Source organism: Malaclemys terrapin, chromosome 14 (assembly GCF_027887155.1).
Source record: "Malaclemys terrapin pileata isolate rMalTer1 chromosome 14, rMalTer1.hap1, whole genome shotgun sequence".
Classification (NCBI taxonomy): Eukaryota; Metazoa; Chordata; order Testudines; family Emydidae; genus Malaclemys; species Malaclemys terrapin.
The window spans coordinates 16485504-16507161 of NC_071518.1; the positions used below are offsets into that span (position 1 = coordinate 16485504).

Below are 21658 nucleotides of genomic sequence, written 5' to 3' on the forward strand. Positions count from 1 at the left end.
CTACACATTCTACCCTGGTGTTACTTAACTGAATACAGTGGCCTTACACCAGGGATGACTTTGCTAATCGTATTTCACCGCTCGGCCCACCATATGCTCGATGCTTATCTGTGAATGAGAAGGACTGGTGGAGCTGAGTGATGACATAGCACAGGGGCTGTTTATTCATTAATGCTAGAGAGGGGCAAATTATACTGCTCCTTGACAACACTGATATCTAACTAAAACAAATTAACCTACTGCCATACATTTTCCTGATGGAGAGTAATACACTGACTTCTGAAAGCAGGTGGCAAAGCTATTGCTGGAGTATTCAAGGCAGTAAGGGTGGCAAATAGAATGAATTTTAAATGTAATCTACAAGTGATCAGAAAAGGGATCACATCTTTGGGGGCAAAACACAAAGAAAAGACCAAATCCAGTGTGTGTGAAATCTTTACTGTGACTAGCATAAGTAGAGCTAAAACCATGCTGAGCTGTGCTCAAAGAATCTCAAATAGCTGTGTAGTTCTTGGGCCAGCAAGTCAAGTCTAAGAAAAGAATCTGAACAATAAAGTCCACACGATTTAAATTATGACAGTATTGAAAACAACAGCCCAATGACCAATTTTAACGAGTCAAAGAAAAAGAATCTGAAACCTTTTGTCAGATAAATAACTGACAGTTTTACCATTAATCAATGTTGATTCTTAACGCCGCAGCACACCACTTCCCTATTATTCAACTGTGCATCAGTTGAAAGGGTAGCTTAAGGACATCCAGTGTCTAGATCCACTAAAATGTTACACCACAGAAAATATTATGCCCCCCCACCGACACTTCCTCCCAGCAGAATAGATGCTTCATAGCCAGCACCAAGCAACATTTTACACTCAAATGCATCTTTTTACCACTGCTGACTCTGTGTCTGGTGCCAGTGATGCCCTTTGTGACAGTGTATCCCAAAAGGCTTTATGGGGGGGGGGGGCTTATAAATGTATGTATGACATAACTGGAATATGTTTTGTGCTGCCTGTGCCATGTAACATATCTCCGTAAAGGTTATGGTCTACTATATCTATTAATCCTATCGGTACATATATATCATTTTCTACTTGAGGTTAAGAATATGGGCTGTATACTTGCTTGGTTTCTAAGTAAGCTTTGTGAGGCATTTGACCAGTTTCTTTAGGAAGGAATTTGCAAGGTTAAGTACCTGATCAGGAAGCACTTGGGGAACAATGCATCTTGGAATGCTCCAATCCACATAAGAAGTCTTCCTGGAGACATACAAGATACCATGTGGACAATGGCTTCAGCCTGTAAAGACTGAGTCAGGCAGGGACATGTGACTTGCCCAGGTGACTCCAAAACTCCATCTTGAAGCTGGACTTTTCATAGGAGGGAGGAGTGGGGTCTCCATCCACAAGAGAAAGTCTATTTAAACCCGTGGGAGACCCCCTCCGTTTTGTCTTCAGCTGGCTGAGGAAGGAGCCTCTCCACCCCCGCAGGATACTTGAAGGGAACTGGAACAAAGGACAGTAACTACAGGGGGTGTGAGTGATTGCTGGAACCCAGGCTAAAAGGAGATTAGCCTGTAAAAGGGAGCATTCTGGAACTGGTGAGTAACTTATCTGTGTTTAGTTTGATTAGACATAGATTTGTGCATTTTATTTTATCTTACTTTGTTCTGTCTGTTACTACTTGGAACGACTTAAATCCTATTCTCTGCATTTAATAAAATCACTTTTTCCTTATTAATTAACTCAGAATATGTGTTAATATCTGGGGAAGCAAACAACTGTGCATATCTCTCTATTAGTGTTATAGAGGGCGAACAATTTATGTTTACCCTGTATAAGCTTTATACAGGGTAAAACAGATTTATTTGGGTTTAGACCCCATTGGGAGTTGGGCATCTGAGTGCTAAAGATGAGCACACTTCTGTGAACTGTTTTCAGGTAAACTTGCAGCTTTGGGGCAAGTTATTCAGATCCTGGGTCTGTGTTGGAGCAGACGGGAGTGTCTGGCCCAGCAAGACAGGGTGCTGGAGTCCTGAGCTGGCAGGGAAAACAGGAGCAGGGGTAGTCTTGGTACATCAGGTGGCAGCTCCCAAGGGGGTTTCTGTGATCCAACCCATCACACCCTTATTGCTCTGTGAGGTGTGGCTGCCTCGCCCAAGTCACTGTGGTCATCATGGAGATGTGGTCACAGATGCCACTGCCAACATCTAACAGGCCCCCTACGGTCTTTTGTGTTCTTTATGCTGTGTCCAGGTCTCCTCTTTGTCACTCTTTTAATGCAGCAAGCAGCTGTGAGGCACTATGCCTGCTCCTTTCCCCACTTCTCTCAACCAGCTCAGAACATGACATGAAACAAGGTGCATTGGTAGGAGGAGGTGGGGTGTCAGGAGTACTCCTTGCCTCCTCCCATCTTTGCCCTAGAGGGGTTATACAATATTGCAGGTCCCTTAGTCAGCTATGAGGTGCTCTGTGAGCTGCAACTCTTCCTCCATCTACTTGCTGGCTAACTGCAGTAAGTTCCTACAACCTCTGAGCTTGGAGCCTGAGGAGCCAAGAATATCACACTGCTTTTTCCATCAGATGCTATTTGATTGGTTGCAAACTGTGCTAAGCAGTCCTCAGAATCCATCTAGGGAAGTCACAAAGAGGGGAAGAGACTGGGTTATGGTGGGCAAATTATTAGTATATGGCCTCCATGAACTCAGCTGCATTGGCATAAGCATGTGCATCTGGATTGACTGCCACAGGACACTACAGTAATCAGTTTGCTTGCTGGGATGCAGGATCAGGCCTTTCACATGATAATTGATAATGATGAGCAAATCGCTAACTCTGTTGAGTTATTAATTGGCATGTGACAGACCTGACCCTGCATACCCTAGCAAGCGAACTGCTTTCTGTAGTGTCCTGTAGACATCAATCGAGGAGCACACCCTTTGATAGGCGGCTAATGTACTTTTATTAGCACAGCTCCAGCAGTGTGCTTCATACCACACTATCTTCCACCTAAGCTTGCGTTCTCTGATTACAAAGCCAGGGACTAATAAACATAAACCACCATCCTTTCCCTACTCCGCATTAAAAAACACACACTCTCTATTACAGTCCTCCACACCTTTTGTACTGGTTAGCTTCTTACTAAAGTCACATTCATAAGTCTCGTTTATGGGAAATGAGGTTAACAAGGTGGTTTGCTATCAAAAGGTTCTAATAAACGGCTATGATTTGGAGATGTTTTACAATCTCCCAGGATTTTTTATGGTTTTGTGGAACTTTGACATCCTTAAAGAACTTCATTTCCATGCTAGTATGGTGCCTCTGCCTGACCTGGAATGATGGGCTCAGTCCTTCTTAGGATATGTACTTAGTGTAATCTGGCATAGAAATTGGTCCGTATTTTTCCTGGTATTTGTCTCACTTGCCTGAAGACAAATGTTTCAAATACCTCCTCCCCACGCCCACACTCCCCCAGAGGAATGTTATTTAGAACACTCAGGGTTTTTTTGGTTTGTTTGTTTGTTTTTTAAAGGGGAGCTTCATTTTTTATAAGGTGATTTGTTGGGCAAAAGATCGTAAATATCTTTTACCTCTTCACTCACACAACATGGCAACAGAGCACTTGTCATGGTTTTCTCATCTGAAGGACAGCCAACGTATATCTGAATATTCTTCTGCATTTCTGCCACCACTGAGCCTCTTGCTAGGAATGCATGTAACACAAATGCCATGTTGCTTATGTATGTAGCTACAGTTTTATTTTCTCGCCGTACACCATTGCCCACAAAGATGGCTGTCATATATTTGCTATTAGCATCTTTGGCCCTCAGGAAGACAGATGCTGCACATCCAGTGCTGTAGGTGCAGGCATGCAGCAAGGACCTTTAGTTTAGTAGCACAGTAGGGGAAAATAAAGAAATAGGTTATTTTTTTCATTAGTATGTTAAGGTAGCTTTGTGTGGGGTGAACTGTCTGACTGCAGAGTTATGGTGCTTCCTGGTTACTGAATTTCTTCTGTTTAGTATTTTTTGTTTTACATTCTTTTGACTTTATTTTCTTTCCCTTTTGTTTGTTTGCTTTTCCTTTTCTTATCACAGATCCAATATCCCTGCTACCAGCTGTAGTGTCCTGCAGCCGTAAATCAGAGCACACACACACACACAGGAACACTGTCCATGTGGTTGTTGTTTTTTTTTTTTGTTTGTTTTAATTTAGAAGAGCTTCAGCACATTGCACTATATGCTAACAGACAGTGCTCGAGACAATATTCCTGTAGTGTGGGCTTTTTGAATTACAGTACAGTAATTTTATAGATGTACCTCATTATGCTCATTACTACGAATACTCCCATTTATTCACAGCACTAAACATTATGCCTGAGAGTGGGTCTATAGAAAATAATATTAGAGTTACAAGTAATGAGCAAATCTCAAACGTGTCTTCATGGAGCCGGACAACTAGCATTAGCAGGATCATGCCCTAAAGATGTTGAAACAAGGCAATATTTCCCCACATATGTTACAAGCTTTTCAATTTGAAATACAGCTCGGTCAACTAAAGTGAGAACAGAAATAATATTTTCCAAATAAGGTTACACTCGGCACTAGCAAAACTCTAGTAAGTTATTACAAATGCCCTAATATTATTTCACATTTATAAAAGCCCCAAACAATAAGAATGTGCAGAAAACTTGTTCAAGTCTATAAAATATTGTCATTTTTGCCATTTTTTCATACTCAAGAATTAGTCAACAAGTGAAAAATATTACATGACATTTGGAATTTACCTCTAACCCTCAGTGTGGCCTGTGCTGCTAGGGACATGCAATACTGTTATTTTATACAAAACAGTTGTACTGGCAAAAAACATTTTTCACTTGTGGTGAAAGGAGTGAACTTACACTGATGAAAAGCAAATATTTTCTGTCATAAAACAAGCAAAAAGGCAAAACTTGCCTCATAAACTATGGTCCTCCAGCACTGAGCTTAAGGTTTTGCTTTACTGCCCCATAAATGTGTCTCATTCCTGACCAACTTTGCAACATTCTTCATCCATGTTCAGTCCTTGGTGGGCTGTGGCGTCTGTAAGCAAGGGAGCACATGTTGAGACCTTTGGAATGTAGATTCCTGTCCAACTCGCTAAACACAGGCCACCCAACATCCATTCGTTAGCTACAACTTTCATTTATTACTGACATAGCATGGATTCATGTGAGCAAATAAACTAGAGGGGCAAGGTGTCTTAATTCAGTTTCAATATCCTGAGCCACCCAGCTCTTCAGCCAAACATGCTTTGAATGCAAACACTGAGGCCTGGTTGTCTGTATGACAACTACACAGCTCCATGATCAATAGCAGAAAATGTTACTAAAATGTCCAGTAAAACCAGAACGAGATAATCTGAATCAGCCATTAACCAAAAGTCACTATAAAACTAATTAAGTGAAGTCTTGGTGCTGTCATACAACCTAAAGGTTGACATAAATTTTTCATACAAGTTGAACTTTGCTAAATGTGCTTCTAGTTGATTAATGATGACTTTCTTCAGTTCTCAAACAAGAAAATATGAGAGTGTGCTGTAGCTGGGAAAATAATCTACTGTAAAGGAGGACATCTTCAGCAGTAGAGGAACAATAAGACCTTTCAATAGAGCCCTGCTAAGCACAAGAGAACGTTTTCCTCCTTTTGAAATATTGCTCCAACCTACTCCATGACCAACTGCATGAAATATGAATACTGCAGTGTGGAGCATAAAAACTCCAGAATTGTGGCAGTTATGGCCATGAAACCATTAGGGCCAGTTAGATGTGAAGGCAAAATAACTTGAGTGTTTTTTTGGGGGGGCCCTTAACTGATGATTTTGTTCACAAAGGAATTTTTTAAATTACAAAAATGCTTTAGATTATTGATAAGTATTGTGAGCTGACTAGATTGTGTGCAAAAGCCTGCTGGTGACGGAACTGGGATTGGGGAAATTTGCCATGATAGGAAGGAGGGCGGGGAGAGAGGGAGATCTCATTTTCAGTTTTGTAACCCAATTTTGCTGTTTAAAACTGCCCTTTGGAAGGCAGACAAACATGTCTGTGGCTATGTTCTTGAGCAAATGTGTGTACCTTTTTTTCACATGTGAAAAGTCATGAATGAAGTCATGAAATGAATTATTTACATTGGTGTTCATGGCTGAGGATGTGAGGGAGATTCCCAAACCTGAGCCATTCTTTTTAGGTGACAAATCTGAGGAACCGTCGCAGATTGAGATGTCATTAGAGGAGGTATTGGAACAAGTTGATAAACTAAACAGTAAAAGGTCACCAGGACCAGATGGTATTTGCCCAAGAGTTCGGAAGGAACTCACATGTGAAACTGCAGAACTACTAATTGTTGTGTGTAATCAACCAAATGACTGGAGGATAGCTAATGTGACACCAATTTTTAAAAATGGCTCCAGATTCTGGCAGTTGTAAGCTGGTAAGCCTGACATCAGTACCGGGAAAACTGGTTGAATCTATAATAAAGGATGGACAAGGGTGCAAAAACCACGCTGTGAAGTGTCCCTAGCCTGTTTGCCAGAAGCTGGGAATGGGTGACAGGGGATGGAGCACTTAATCATTAGCTGTTCTGTTCATTCTTTCTGAAACACCTGGCATTGGCCACTGTTGGAAGACAGGATATTGGGCTAGATGGACCTTTGGTCTGACCCAAAAGTATGGCTGTTTTCATATTCTTATGACATAGCTTGTTACAGGAAGGGAGTTCTAAGTTTTACATAAGCTTTGGAATCTAGTTGTTGTCTGATGTGTGCCGTCTGTTTGATGAATTGGTTTCAAGGCTATGTACCATGAGGAAGAATCAGAAGAAGCCTTACTGCAAACCCCAAGTAGTCACAAATCATGCCAGGCCTCTAAAAATCATCGGTGGCTTAAAAATCATGCAATTATTTTTTAATGCTGTTTGGGTTCCTTTTTTTGCAGAATTCTGGTTTTTGAGATTTTTTTTTTTAGGGTGAATGTTTTCACGCTCATCTCTGCCCCTATGAAGGCTAGAAACCTACTTTTAAAAAAGAATGAACACCGAGAGTCTCCTGAAATCACACAAATGCAGGTGTGACGGCTTTAAAAAACAATCAAATAGTGTTCAACTGTGATCAAATCATGAGTGTTGGCAACTCTGAAGAAGTTGGATGCTCTCTCTTCTCAAAATGTATGTCCTCTAATCATAAGGGTCCCCTGGCTCATGTTGTGCTGTAACAGCTTGTCTGGCTTCTGCTCCTCTGCATGAATGCACGTTGCAGTTCTGGCAGGGTGGCAAGCCTGGTATGCTAGCACCGGGCTGGAGGCCTTTTAAAAATTAGTACATTATTCTACCTGCATGTCTTAGTTGAAGGTTGATGAAGCAGTTGTTCTGATGGCAACATGCGGTATGGCAGAACAGACAGGCAGAGTTTACAGACAGTGACTGAATTGCTAGATTTTGTAACATATTAAAGTACAACTGATGGGTTTAATTTCTATCAATGATCAAATTGGGGTGGGCTGAGGAGAGGACTTAAATCACGCTTGTGGGCTGGTTGGTGAAGAGGCACTGATGTTCACATTGATGGTGGTGGAAGGTAGTCTCTCCCCGTGTGTGAATCAGCACTCCTTACCTAAGGACCTTTCAGAAGGCACAGGGGTCTAGATTCATAGAGGTACTCAGGGAAGTCATAGTTCCACATTAGGTACAATACACAGGAAAAGTTAAGTGCCTAAGCAAGTGATTGGCAGAAGCCAGCAAGCTGATCAGTGAGCTGTCTAAGCTAGCCAGCAGAGAAATGCAGAGGAAAGGTCTGGGGCTTAGGGGCCAGATCCACTTCTGGCCACTAACAGGCCAGAGGGAAGTACCTAACTGCACAGAGATCGCCCCCCATCAGTAGCCCAGTGGTCAGGGCACATACCTGGGATGGCAGGGAGCTTCTCTTTCTGATTTGTTGGAGGGACCTAACCACCAGCTTATTTGGAATTCTGGGTGGGGCTCTCTCTGCTGAAGATGTTCCACTTTGTATAAATAATTAAATAGTCATTGAGCCAGAGAAAGAGACAAAGTGAGAGGCTGACTCTGTAGCCCTGTGCTCAGGGCACTCACTTGGGATAGTGGAAAGCCAGGTACAAGTCGCAATTCCAACAGATATTTAATTAGTTATATACAAAGTGGTGCAGCATCAACAGGGGAGGTTGAGAGATGGCCATGTTGGAGTCCCTGATAGTTTGTTGGTTAGGGCACTCTGCTGGAATGTGGGAGAGCTGGCTTCAAGTCTCTGCTCCAAATCAGGCAGAAGGACTCAAAGCTGGGTCTCCCGCAGGAGGGGGCCCAAATTACTGGGCAGACTGGGACACATGCATGCCACCCTCACCACCCAAATTCTCGCTCTGCTTACCCCTGCCTGTCTCCTGTACCCTGTACCACAGATGGCCCTGCAGGCAACATAGGTGGGACAATGCCTACTCTAATAATCATGGTGGGGCCTGCGTGTGAGTTAGGGCTCCAAGCAGTTTGGTTGCATCAGGACTTTAGGCACCTTTGCAGATGCCTACTGGTGAAAACATAGGCACCTACCGCATTAGATGGCAGCTGAGCAGGAGTTTTGTGAATGTCAGTAGCACCTGGACACCTCAATCTTCTTCGTGAATTGAGCCCAGGGTACCCGATTCTTTCCATGGCGGGGAAAAGCAGCAGTCACAGTGTGGGCTGGCAGCACTGCAGGGGCTGATGCCTTCCCTCAGCAACAGCATTACCTCTCACCAGCTCCTCTCCTCTGTTCTGGTGACCTAAGGCAGCGACAATGGAGAGAACAGAGATGCTGCTGCCATACACATGCTTCTTGGAGCACTGGCAACTCAGGAAGGGATCGGCAGATGCATTATGTTCTCTCCTTAGTAGGGGCAAGGAGGGGGTTCCCTGCCTCTCCTAAACAATCTTTTTCTGTCGGGGGGGTTTGCTTTTGGTTAAATGGTTAAAGCCTGTGATTAACTCCACTGCCAGTAGGACAGATGTTTCAGGAATCCCATAGCATCAGGAAGCTTTCAGGTAGCCTGATGGGTCTCCTGACTTCCTTTCAGCGTGTGGCTGTCCCTCCCCCTCCTTCACACCAATTGCAGAATTCTGTTTCTCTCAACAGACCCCCGTGCCCTGGCTGAGTGATGGGAATGTGTTACCTTTTATAGTCTCCCTAATACTCCCCCGGGAATATTTTCTATCTGTTCTGAGTTTTTCTAGCGCGGAGAGAATAACTCCAATGAATCTAACCCAGTGTTTCTCAAGCTGGGGTCGCCGCTTGTGCAGGGAAAGCCCCTGGCGGGCTGGGCTGGTTTGTTTACCTGCCCCGTCCGCAGGTCCAGGCAATCATGGCTCCCACTGGCCACGGTTCACCGCTGCAGGCCAATGGGAGCTGCTGGAAGCGGCGGCCAGTAAGTCCCTCAGCCCGTGCCGCTTCCAGCAGCTTCCATTGGCCTGGAGCAGCGAACAGCGACCAGTGGGAGCTGCGATCGGCCGGACCTGTGGACGGAGCAGGTAAACAAACCGGCCCAGCCTGCCAGGGGCTTTCCCTACACAAGCGGCGACCCCAGTTTGAGAAACACTGATCTAACCTGTTTCTCTTCTAAATCAATCTGCTGGAAATGTTATACTACATGGCAAAAGAGCAATATGTGAGGGGAAGTACAAAGAATGATTAATCACATAGGAGTTAGGGCCTTCTGTTTAAGTGGACTTATTAGGTCTTGGACAGTTGAGATGCTTTGAACAAGTGGCAAGTTTGGGAAGAGACTGAAGTGGGTGTCATTTCCCCATTTTTACTCCAGCCAAGATATGTTGCCTTTTGGAGTTTGTGTTGGTTGTCGAAGCTGTAATAAAGTTTTGGACACACAGACAAAATTATAACAGTAGTGTCCCTCATAAATCAGACTGAAATCAATGGCAAAACTCCTATTGACTGTAATGGGAAGAGTATTAATAGCACTAGAAACTTAGAAAGATTCAGCTCCAGTAAATTCAAATTCGTTACTCTAGCAACCAAGGTTTCTGAACATTCAAGTCATTCATTCAAATTTAAAAGTGATTTTTTTCTTCAGCTCTGATTGTGTCCCTTTTGCATTCATTTGCTGAGAGCATTTGAATAATCTCACTTAAATGTGCCTAGAAAGCAAATATTTAGGCACGTGCAAGTTTGAGTATTCACATCTGAAGTAGTATCCTTTACATGGTAACAGGAGGTCAGGGCTCCCAAATCCATTCACCAGAACCCTGACATGAAGCAATTAAAGCAAGCAGCCTAGGGTCTCACAGCTCCCTTAGCAACTAGCACTATCCTGGCATACACAATTACTTTGTGCTGTTGGTGACAGGAGGGGACAGACCTCTGCATGGCATGCACTATGGATATTTTATAATCAGAATAATACCTGACATAGCTGGCATTCAGTTTTTCTGAAAGACCTCATCAGAACCTGGGCACAAGCACAATCACAGCAGCCAGACAAAGATCTGGCTGCACCCTTTGTCAACAGGAGAACACATGCATGTGCTTAGGTGACTGCGATGAAGGAAAATTAAATGTAAACACTGCACGTGGCTAATGGATGTCACAGTAGCCTGTTTTTCTAGGAATGATGGGTCAGGCAAGGTTTGTGTGAATTAAAGGGTTAACATTTTCTAAAATGACCTAGTCCAGTATATCTGCTATGCTTCCTGCATCATTCACTCTCTCTAAAATACTCACAGCCACACTGATTTCTTCAATCCCTCTTCTAGACTGAGACTCCAGTCCAATGCTCATGGAAGTCAATGGGAATCTTTCCACTGACTTCGATGGATGTTGGGTTGGGCCCTCTGAGAATATATACACACCACACTGTGCATATCATGTAAGTAACTACAACTAATGCCCATGTTCCTCAGCTCCTTCCGGCCATTGTCACAAATTGCAGTAGCCCACAGTCTGCTCCAGTACATCAGGAACTCCAACCCAATCTACAGTCACCTCAGGACTGAGGAAACCGATAGGCATGAGCTGCACAAGCTCTAAGACACAGCCAGCAAGGATCTGGGCTTTAGAGTCACTATTTTTCCCCACAAATGAACCATTTGTGAGAGTTCTGCAATTGTTAGCTAATTAAACACCATTCCCAGAATTATATAGGTAGCATCAGTTAACCAATAAAGAACTATGCTAATTTCATATTCACTCGAAGGGGTGGGGGAAGAGGCCAAATGAAAAAGGACAAAAATCAGCAGGGAAAGAAAATTTATTTCCAAGCTTCTAAGAGAGAGCTACAAACAACAGAGACTAAAAACCAAACACTTAAAACTATTTTTTTAAAAATTAATTGACAATGTCCTTTTAAAAAAAATTAAACATAAATGTAGAAAATGCAGTTATTAATTCTAAAACTTGCCCAATAGTGAAATAAAAACACCAATGATAAGGATGGAAACTTACCAATAGTTTTATTTTTTTCTATGTTAATTTGTAAATTGCTATTTATTAATAATTATTATTATTATTTAAATTTATGTTGGAGAAATGTGCAAATCTAGCAAAATATTCTTTGGATTATAAACATAGAAAAAATCAACAAAAAAGGAAATTTGAACCAAGTTAAGAAGTAATAAACTATGTAATTATATAGAATGCATATGCATATAATAAAGTGAAATATTACAATAAAACATTTTATAGTGAATTTGCTCCTTCAGCAAACTAAAATAGGGTTATAATGGGAAAAATGAATATTTTATGAATATATGCCTGAAAATATATATTTTTTAAATTTTTAATAGTTAGATTTAAATTTAACTACATATGGGGATTTCAGTTAAGGAGTACATCAAAAAAATAAGATTTCCTCTAAGGTTATGCAGTTTGGTACCTGACTGCAATTCAAGGATGGGATTTCTAAAATTAAAGATGGAAAAATTTATATCATTGCTATTTATTGCCTCTTCTCATATTGCAGTTGCTGATCGCTGACCCTTACCAGCAAACTATATTAAATTTAGCAGAATTACAGCTGCACACAGATGTTGAAAATGTTGATGCACAGAACATATTTTTGTCCCTTGCCCATTCCAAACTAATATAAAAAAAGTTATAGATCAATTTTATTAGATTAAAAACATACATTACAAAGACCAACTCTGAAAATACTCAATATTTCGCTTATTAAAAATTAAAATATCTTGTTAGCTGTAGATGAGGCAATTCTACTGAAGTAAACTAAAAACATTTCTAAGTACCAGAACCATAATTAATGCTCAGGTAAGGTAATTGTCAGGTAGAACAGTCTTTAGGGAATTACTAACTAAAGTGGGTCAGATTTAAGTCTTTAGCAACTCGCAGAGCTTAGTAAAGATATTATAATTAACAAGTGTGGAGTATACTGTAAGCACAGTGCACTCCAGTTCATGTATGAAGTTGTTTCTGAGATCCATGGACTTTCTAGGCTATAAGATAAATGCATATTACATGGGAAATATTTAAAAGTATTAAATTTAATTTACTCCCAGAGTACAATAATTTTGTATGAAAGGTATTACTGTACTCTGGGAGCAGCCACAAGCTGTAGATAGAGAGGGTACAAAATGTTTACCAGACACTACAGATTCTTATCTAAAAACATTTGTAAAACATCTTTGATTTTAAATAATCACTTAACAAGGCAATAAACCAACTACAAACACATAATAAATAGGGCTATTAAAAGGTCACAATTGTAGTAAATTAGTTAGAACTATAAATGGAACATTAGAAACACTACATGTTTTCTTAAATGCTTAATAACCAAAACAAGAATTAAAAAAAGAATCATTTTATTTCGAAGTCTGCTTCTTATATTGAAGCACATATTAAAGCAACAGTACAATGTTCATAAAATATAAGTGTGATGCTGTAACATTTCTTACATGTCAGAATACTGATATTTGTATGTATACTAAAATAAGAACTTTAAAATTGTACAAATAGATACATTAAAAATGACATAGAAATAGGGCGCCTCCCACTGCAACAAGACAGAGTTTTATATCTGGCACGTATTAGTTCAAGATGAAAGTATAAGCAAAAAGATTTACAAGAATCAGCAGTAACAAGTTTGATGCTCAAGAGACATTATAATTGTACATTGTACTGTACATACATCATATGGGTTTAAGCTGGCTGAATATTATATATTTCAAGTTTAAAAATGCACTACATATACGAGTGTCCATAGTTTAAGGCGAAATTACAGCTCAGAACTGTTATCTTTTTCTAACGTGTGGAAGCTTCTTTGACATAAAAGATTTAGATGTTCATAATACATAAAAGATTTCCCTCATTTGTAGGTTCACTTTTAGAATTTTCCTTCCCTTAAATATTTTGTACTTCACAAGTGGTTTTTTTCTCTAGTGAAGTTGATAACCAACTTCTATATTTGCCTTTTGTAAGAAAAGGTACTTCACAGTATTTACCACTTTTATGTCCTTTTCATTATTATTAAAGGAATCCTCTTTGTCAAACTTAAATGTTTTAATGAGCCTTTTCTTGATTTTTAAAAAAATACCTGCTTACATTTCTTCTGGATTCTTCAAAACATCAGACACAGTTCTTAAGGCCAAATTTGTAACTTTATTGTTAAGAATCATCATCAAAAGTGTCTTTGGAACCATACAAGTCTGCTAGTTTCTTAAAACGAGGTCCCCAGTTTTGTAGATAGTCATAGTCCAAATCAGAATCTGTTGTCGCCGATTCTAACGAGCTAAGTGAACCAGCCACTGAGCCTCTTCCTTCATAGCCATAGATCTGAATAGAGTCATAAGGAGGAGCAGTTGGATCATTATCAGCCTCTTGTATTCTTGTGTTGATGAAATCATCAACATCAACGCTGTTAGGAGCTGGCCGAAGCCCTGGTCTTGGCATATACTGATACTCGGGTTTTATGTCTTTACGAGGAATAAACCCATTGATGCCATCAGGGTTCTGCAAAGTAGCAATGTCAAAGGCTTCAGTGTCTTCCTCTCCACCACCTTCATCATCATAAGTTATAATGTTCTCTCTGACATCTTCTTCTTCAAAAACAATTAAAGGTTCTTTCTTCTGCCTTTTCAGTGTTACAAATAACACTACAATGACTACAGAAAAAATAAGAAAGAATGTAAGTTAGGTTAATTTCCAAACAAAGTCTATTTTTATAAATGATTTTTCTCTAAAGAGAAAGATCATGCAGTGACTAAAGCATATCACATTCTTGTCATAATTATTACATTTACCATTAGCTACTCTTGATGGCTGTGAGACACAAAGTTTGGATACAGATGGGATATTTCCCTAGTTCTGAGGGGTTTCAGATCCAAGGTTTTGGACCGGGTCCATTTGTTGCTGGATACCAGTGCTTATTACGTGATTACTTTAAGGCTTTGATTTGGGTACCACACTGATGGACTCCTAGTCTGCACAGATCTCAGATCTGTGACTGTATGGGAAGCCAACTATTCAGAAGAAAGGTGTACCTGCTTGAGATATGAAGCCCAATCAGCTGCATGACTGCAAGGTAGAAATGAACCTTTGCTGTCCTGCAACATGCAACACTGAATTCTAATTCCACACCCTGGTGCCACAATGAAATAGGAATTATTCTAGCTCCAGATTTCAATAACTTTTCTTTGATGACATGAATAGGTGAAGGGGCAAAGGCAAACGTGACCTGTTCTTTGTCACTCATTTTTTAAAAATAAATGTTTCCTTGTAGAGTCATCTAGTGATTTATATAGATACTTTTAAATACTCAGGACATTTATGATGCTTTACAGCTCTTCTCTCAATGGCAGGTCTTCTAAGTCATAAGTTTGTCTTTATTTCTCCTTCAACAGTAGGGAAGTTAAAGGCAAAGAGCTGGCATGAATTATTATTCCAGGCTGACCTCAATAAGCAATGGGTCATCCAGCGAAGGGCACAAAACCAAAAACTTTGTGTCATGGAGTTAGTATCACTCTCTCAAGCTGTTATATAGAGTACTTTAGCTGGGCTTACTCAGGGTCTCAGCTCTAGTGAAAGGGAAGTGAAGAATACTAAATAAATTCATCTTTATGAGGGAACATATAGTATGTCAAATGTGGCCAAGTCAGGGTTAACATTGCAATATAATCAAAAGCAGATACATAGGTAGGGAATTTCCTTACCTAACAAAATCACAATGCAAGCGAGAATGGCAATTAAAGCTCCGGTGCTAAGTCCAGCATTGAGGATGTAAGCTTCAGCATTACATGAGAGCATGGAACCATTGCTGTCACAGCCACAGACTCTAATAGTGAGGGTATTGGTGCTGCTCATTGGAGGGATTCCACCATCACTTATTACAATAGGAAGAAGGTATAAATCCTGCTTTTGTCGACTAAAGCCACCACGTCTAGCATAAATACCCGCTGTATTATCTGTTTAAACAAACAAGACAATCTTTAATCATCCAGTTTCTTCTCAGACTCATCATCTTCATAAATATTGAGAAACTACATTTTGCTACAATTGCTTTCACTGTTTTAATGCTGTATTTATGTACAGTAAATTGATTGTCCCATTTCTAATGACATGAGAAATTAAATATCTTTATTTAAATAGTTGAATAGAGAAATACTGTAAATATCCTATACACAGTAGTGCCCTATTTATTTAAATTATTCCAGGGCGGGATATGGAATACAAGGAGTACAATACACCCCTGGCCTTTTTTGGTTGCATTTCACATTTCTTTTCCTGCATAAATTACTCTCATTTACAATTTCTGTATATTTCTGTTCACCTTTTAATTGTCGACCATAAGAGAATACAGCACCACAAGGAAAATCAAAGCATTTATTTATAAGGCAAAAGTATTTATGACAGTTTTAAAAGAGGTTGCTGCTGAATGCTTAGATTATTAGGAACATATACACCAGCAATTCACAGTGGGTACTGGCTAAAAACAGTGTTTGTGACCAAAAAAAAAAAGAGGATCCGATCATGCAAACAAGTACTGCTGGTTGTGGTGCTCAGTATAAAGAGAAGCCATAATGGACCCCATTGGGCAATTCACAGTACTAAGCACTAAGGCAAGTAGTAAACATCTGTAGAATTAGGCCTTGACATTGTACCTATGCTGATTCTGGGCCTGACCCAAAACCAATGGAGTCAGTGGAAAGCAAATTGACTTCCAGGAGCTTAGGATCAGGTCCTTTGTACTCAGACTATCCCCTTAAAAAAATATAAGGATTAGATTTTATATAGATATTGCCCAAAGATATTCTTATAAGAGTGCAATTCCCACTGAAATCAAAGGAAAATGCACACAATATATCATGGCAGAATTGGTCCCTGATATTCCACATGGCCATTTCACTAGAACATATTTAAGTAAACAATATTCTGACAATCAATATCTCCTCAGCACTCTTTGATCCCAGAAACCAGAAAGCTTGAAAGTGTATATTGATATAAGATGCTTCTTAGTGTATGTGCAATGTGCCTTGGGTGGCACATGATCAAGGTTCACTACTGAATTTGGTCTGCTACTTGGATCATTAGTTTCCCTGCTTGGGTCGGCTACTGATGGGGAGTGCAACATGACCACTGAGCCGTGCTCCCTTATAAGATGCCTGAACACACACAATGAATTACACAATGATGCTCAAAAATTAACAATTTTAAGTGGGTTTGGAGCTATACTTTACACTGAAAACTTGCTCTTTATCCAAGTTTCAGTTTGAATAAGTACCCCAGCGTTTGGATGTTTATTCAAATTCCTTAGGACAAAAAAAATTAGGCAGGAGAGTATGTAAAAGGAGACCTTCTGATGAGATTTCCAGTGTTTCCTGTTTCTGGTCAGACAGGAAATACTAAGAAAAACAAAAACAGTGCTTCTTTGTGGCATTTCTTGTGCTTCCAGACCCAGGACACTCAAAACTCAAAAACACTGCGGTGAGTGGAAGAAGCAATTTTATCCAGCTTTTTCAGATCCTCAGAAAAGTTTAGTTTGGCTAATGTTCAGTTCAGATCTCACTTTACCCAAACTTCGCTTTCTTTTTCTCACTTTTCCAAAAGGAAAGAAAAAGGAAAATAGGATGATTCTTTTAGTCTTCTTTCTTAATCAAGACAGGTTAGTCACCTTCTGTGGCATCTATTTTGCTGCTGCTTTGGGATACAGCAGAACGGAACAAAGACTAATCCTTTCCTATTGAAAACTCAGCATAAATTCCAGAATAATGCCATTCATAAAACTTCTTTAATGATCTGACCAACGTTATTTCCAGAGAAACCTGTGAATAAATTAGACCTAATGGGGCAGAATCTTGCTTTCTACATGCAGAGGGAATTTTTGGAAGAAAATCTTCATGAGGACTTCCTTGTGGAAATCACCCCACATTGTCCCACGTGTTGGACAATGTTTGCTGCAACCCCAAACCTGGTAGATATGTAGGGATCTGTGAGAGATTAGAAACATATCTGGACCTGATATGGACCTCACCCCAGCTCTCTGGAAGTCTGACTGTGTTACAAAACAGCATGATACATTTGAATTTTGACAGTAACTGGGTGATAATGTTTTGCTTGAGATGGAGAATATCATAGAATCATAGTCACATAGGGATAGAAGGGACCACAAGGGTCATATAGTTTAACCTCCTGCCAAGATGCAGGATTTTGTTGTGTCTAAACCCTCCAAGAAAATGGCTATCCAGCCTCCTTTTGAAAACCATCAGTGAAGGAGATTCCATGACTTCCCTAGGCAGTCTGTTCCACTGTCCTACTGTTCTTACTTTTAGGAAGCTTTTCCTGAGATTTAATCTAAATCGCCTATGCTGTAGTTTGAAACCATTACCTCTTGTTCTGCCCTCTGTGGCAAGGGAAAACAATTTTCATCCATCTTTTTTATGGCAGCCTTTTAAGTATTTGAAGACCACTATCATGTCCCCCTTAATCTCCTCTTTTCCAAACTAAACATACAGAGCTCCTTCAGTCTGTGCTCATGCGGCTTGCATTCCATCCCTCTGATCATCTTTGTCACTTGCCCCTGGATCCTTTCCAGTTTCTCTACATCCTTTCTATACATTGATGAGCAAAATTGGACTCAGTATTCCAGCTGAGTCCTAACCAGCACTGAACAGAGTGGTATTACCACCTCCTATGACTTGCACACTATGCCTCTGTTAATGTGATTCAACATTGCATTTGCCCTTTTTGCAACAGCATCACACTGTTGACTCATGTTGAGGTTGTGATCCACCACAACTCCCAAAGCCTTCTCAGCTGTGCTGCTGCCAAGTCAGCTATCCCCTGTTCTGTATTTATGCATTTTTCTTCCCAAAATGTAGCACCTTACATTTGTCTGTAGCCCAGTTCTCCAATTTATCAAGATCCCTTTGAATTTTAGCTCTATCATCCAAAATGTTGGCAACCCCATCTAGCTTTGTGTCATCTGCAAATCTGATCAGTATGCTCTCTATTCCTACATCCAGGACATTAACAAAGACACTAAACAACACCAGACCCAGAATAGATCCCTGTGGAACCCTACTCGAGAAGGCCTTCCAATCTGCTATCGTTCCATTAATAGTTACTCCTTGTTTATGGTTGTTTATCCAATTATGTATCCACTTAATGGTAGTTCCACTGAGCCCACATTTCTCCAGCTTTCTTATCAGAATGTCCTGTGGGACTGTGTCAAAAGCCTTGCTAAAGTCCAGGTATATTATGTCCACCATATTCCCTCTATCCACAGTTACCCTGTCAAAGAAGAAAATCATGAACAAAAATGTACAAATACAAGGTCTGATTTTTTTAGTATTTGTAGCTTTGGCAGATACTGTTTAATCCATTTCAAAACCCATTTGTGCTGCTAAATATTTACACTTTTATCATTTTATAGGTGGCAGTGTCTGTGTAACAGTCTTTAAATTTCAGGGGGTTAGAATGTGGTCATAACAATTTGCTGTCAGTTGAAATGTGGCATACAATGTGTATCAGCCTTGTTTAACTCCTTTTTACATTTTTTAGTCTAAAAAAGTATCCACTAATATTAGTCTAATGTACAGTATTTTCCACATTAGGAATAATAGTCCATTTCTTCTCAATCAACCAAATAAAAGCTCACAAGATGTCAGATCATTTTTATGGTGAAAGAGCTTGCAGACTGATGGACGCAGGGCTACCTTTCCTGCAGTGGACGCAGTTGCCTGGAGATTCCAGAAACAGGACAGAAGAGATTTTAAGAGCCCTGCTTCCAACCCCAACAAATACCAAAATGGTACTCTGTAGACAATCTAAACTCTGACAACTGATAACACCCGACTGTCTCGTTACTTTTCTGATTTGATTATCTTATGCCAAGATCACAACAATTTAATTACCAAACAGATCTGCCTAACCCCAAGCAAGCCTAAATCTCCTTTCCCTAGTATGTCATAATGTGAATTGCTTAGACTTGTTTGCTTGTTTTCTGCTAAGTAAGAAGTAACTAAGTTTCAGACAATTTAGGCAATCTTGTATGTTCTTCCATATTTGACCAGTGATCAAAGGCAAAGATTTGGAATTTGCAAGTTTCATAAAAGAATTGGGTGAATGCTTAAAATAACTCAAAGATACAGTAATGCCTCAGCAAAATAGTTTTCAAAATTATACTGGAAGCCACACAGTAGGGATTTAGGAAAACTCTGATGCTCATTTAAATGACAGATAAAAAGGGAAGCCACTCAAAAACACCATGTGAAATATTAAGTCCACTACCTGTCATTTCTTCCTCTGCTCTAGTTGTGACCAACTCTCTAATCCAGTATATAATGCCTTGGAGACAATAAAACCTTAACCTCTCAGGATAAAGGTAACATGTAATCCAGGGTAATATTTTCATCCTTGCTTTTTCATCATTTTCATGCCCTTTGATTCCAAAACAGAGCCTAACTGTAATCCGGGTACACAGTATTAGAAACAGACGTTAAATATCCATGCTGGTTAAAGTTGGATTCTTTAATCATTCCGCAAGAACCATACTGCAGCTGCTTGGCTGGCAATTTCAAGGACTACAATGTGCCATAACACATTACAGAAGGAGGAAAACATCCATCCCAAATATCTTTGCAGTCCATTCTGGAATATACATGTTTTCATCTTCCCAGTTGCTATTCCCTGGAGAATTCCTCTAGCTAGATATTATTTCAGGTGACTAGATGACCAATGCTCTTTGTGAAATGGCTGGTATTCACAGATAAAATTGGATCATATCCACCAATATTTATTTTTCCATTTTTGATTTTCTTCTTTGCTTCTTGCGGTCTTACCAAAGCTTTCCAAATTTCTTTCTCCATGAAGGTAGCTGTTGCTTGGTTTCTATTATGTTGTTTATATGCACACGCAGAAAAGCAAATAGTTGTTTGACAACAGAAGCTTATTGCAGAGTGAGCATTACGAGCTGCTGCACCAGAGGTGAAAGTGTTGACAGAGCAGGGAAGACCAAACAGACTTCTGGTTGTAACTGCCTAGAATCTGCATCAGGCAGTGATTATTACTGGGTAAAATTCCATGGTAAGAACAAGGAGAATTGCACTGGAGACCATGTCTTTTACTGAGAGCCTCAAAACTCATTGATCAGACATGTGGCACTGAAGATCAGAACATGTTGCCATTGAAATAAAAGCAGCAGAACTGGACCATGAGTCTTCCAAAAGTCTTCTCTTATATTTGGGCATTCCAGAACATTATATTCCATCAGTGACAAGCATTAAGAGGAAATCCCCCCACGTGTAAAGGGCCCAACATAAGGCCAATGCACCAGTTTCAGACCAACTGGCTTTGTGCTTGACTCTGCACAGGGTAAATCTCTGCCTAACAGTATCTCAGTGCAGGATGGAGCGGGGATGAAAATAAGGAAACATGTCTATTAATAATCTGTCACTCTTTTCTTTTTTTAAATATTGTGGACTGGCTACTGCTCTTTTTGAAGTCAATTTCAAAACACACACTGACTTCAGCGGAAGTAGGATTGGACACCAAACGTATACGTAGTCTGGGAAAATAAAGTACTGTTTATTTACATGGTATAATGTAAGTAAACACTCAGAGCAAAAGTAATTTGATGCTTTATCACAGCATGAGATACCCCATTATCTCATGTTTTCTATGGAAAATACCCTGAGCTGAAAAACTTGGTAACACAGAAGGCTTTTAATAGGATGTAGAATGTGATTACTTTTTCTGGATTACTGCAATATGTAATTACTTTTAGGAGTCAGGAGAAAGAAACTCTATTAAATGATAATTATAGGACTGTATTCACTTTAAAGTTCTGTAATAGACCTAAACATTGGAGTTTTCATTAACTGTTCTCCAAAAGTTAATAAAGCCATTTTTTCTTTGAAACTAGCAATTCCCTGTGAAAGAGGTGGCATGATACAAAGATTACTCTGATTTACAAATGAAAAAAGAAACTTTAAATGATTACATAAGTTATTTGACTTGCAAATTGTAACACACTCTGAAAAGGTTTACTATCTAGAAGTACCTACAATTTTAACCTTTTCACTTTCATCTCTAACTCCAACTTTTTTAATCAGAAAAGAGTTACATTAACCACTCTGTTCAATTTGTCTTATAAAATGTACATGAATATATTAAGGAATGTATGA

At 39.8% G+C, this 21658-nt stretch overlaps 1 protein-coding gene across 2 annotated transcripts in view; it reads right to left on the reverse strand.

Moving 5' to 3' along the window:
* Window positions 1-12824: 12824 nt before the first annotated feature.
* CDH11 (cadherin 11) overlaps window positions 12825-21658 on the reverse strand; it is a 103638-nt gene continuing 94804 nt past the window's right edge. For both annotated transcript variants that reach the window (XM_054048825.1, XM_054048824.1), the window contains exons 12-13: window positions 15188-15439; window positions 12825-14140 (exon numbers count right to left, since the gene is read on the reverse strand). In XM_054048825.1, the coding sequence (XP_053904800.1) occupies window positions 13644-14140; window positions 15188-15439 (749 nt within the window). In that variant the 3' untranslated portion in view covers window positions 12825-13643. The remainder of the gene's footprint in view (window positions 14141-15187; window positions 15440-21658) is intronic.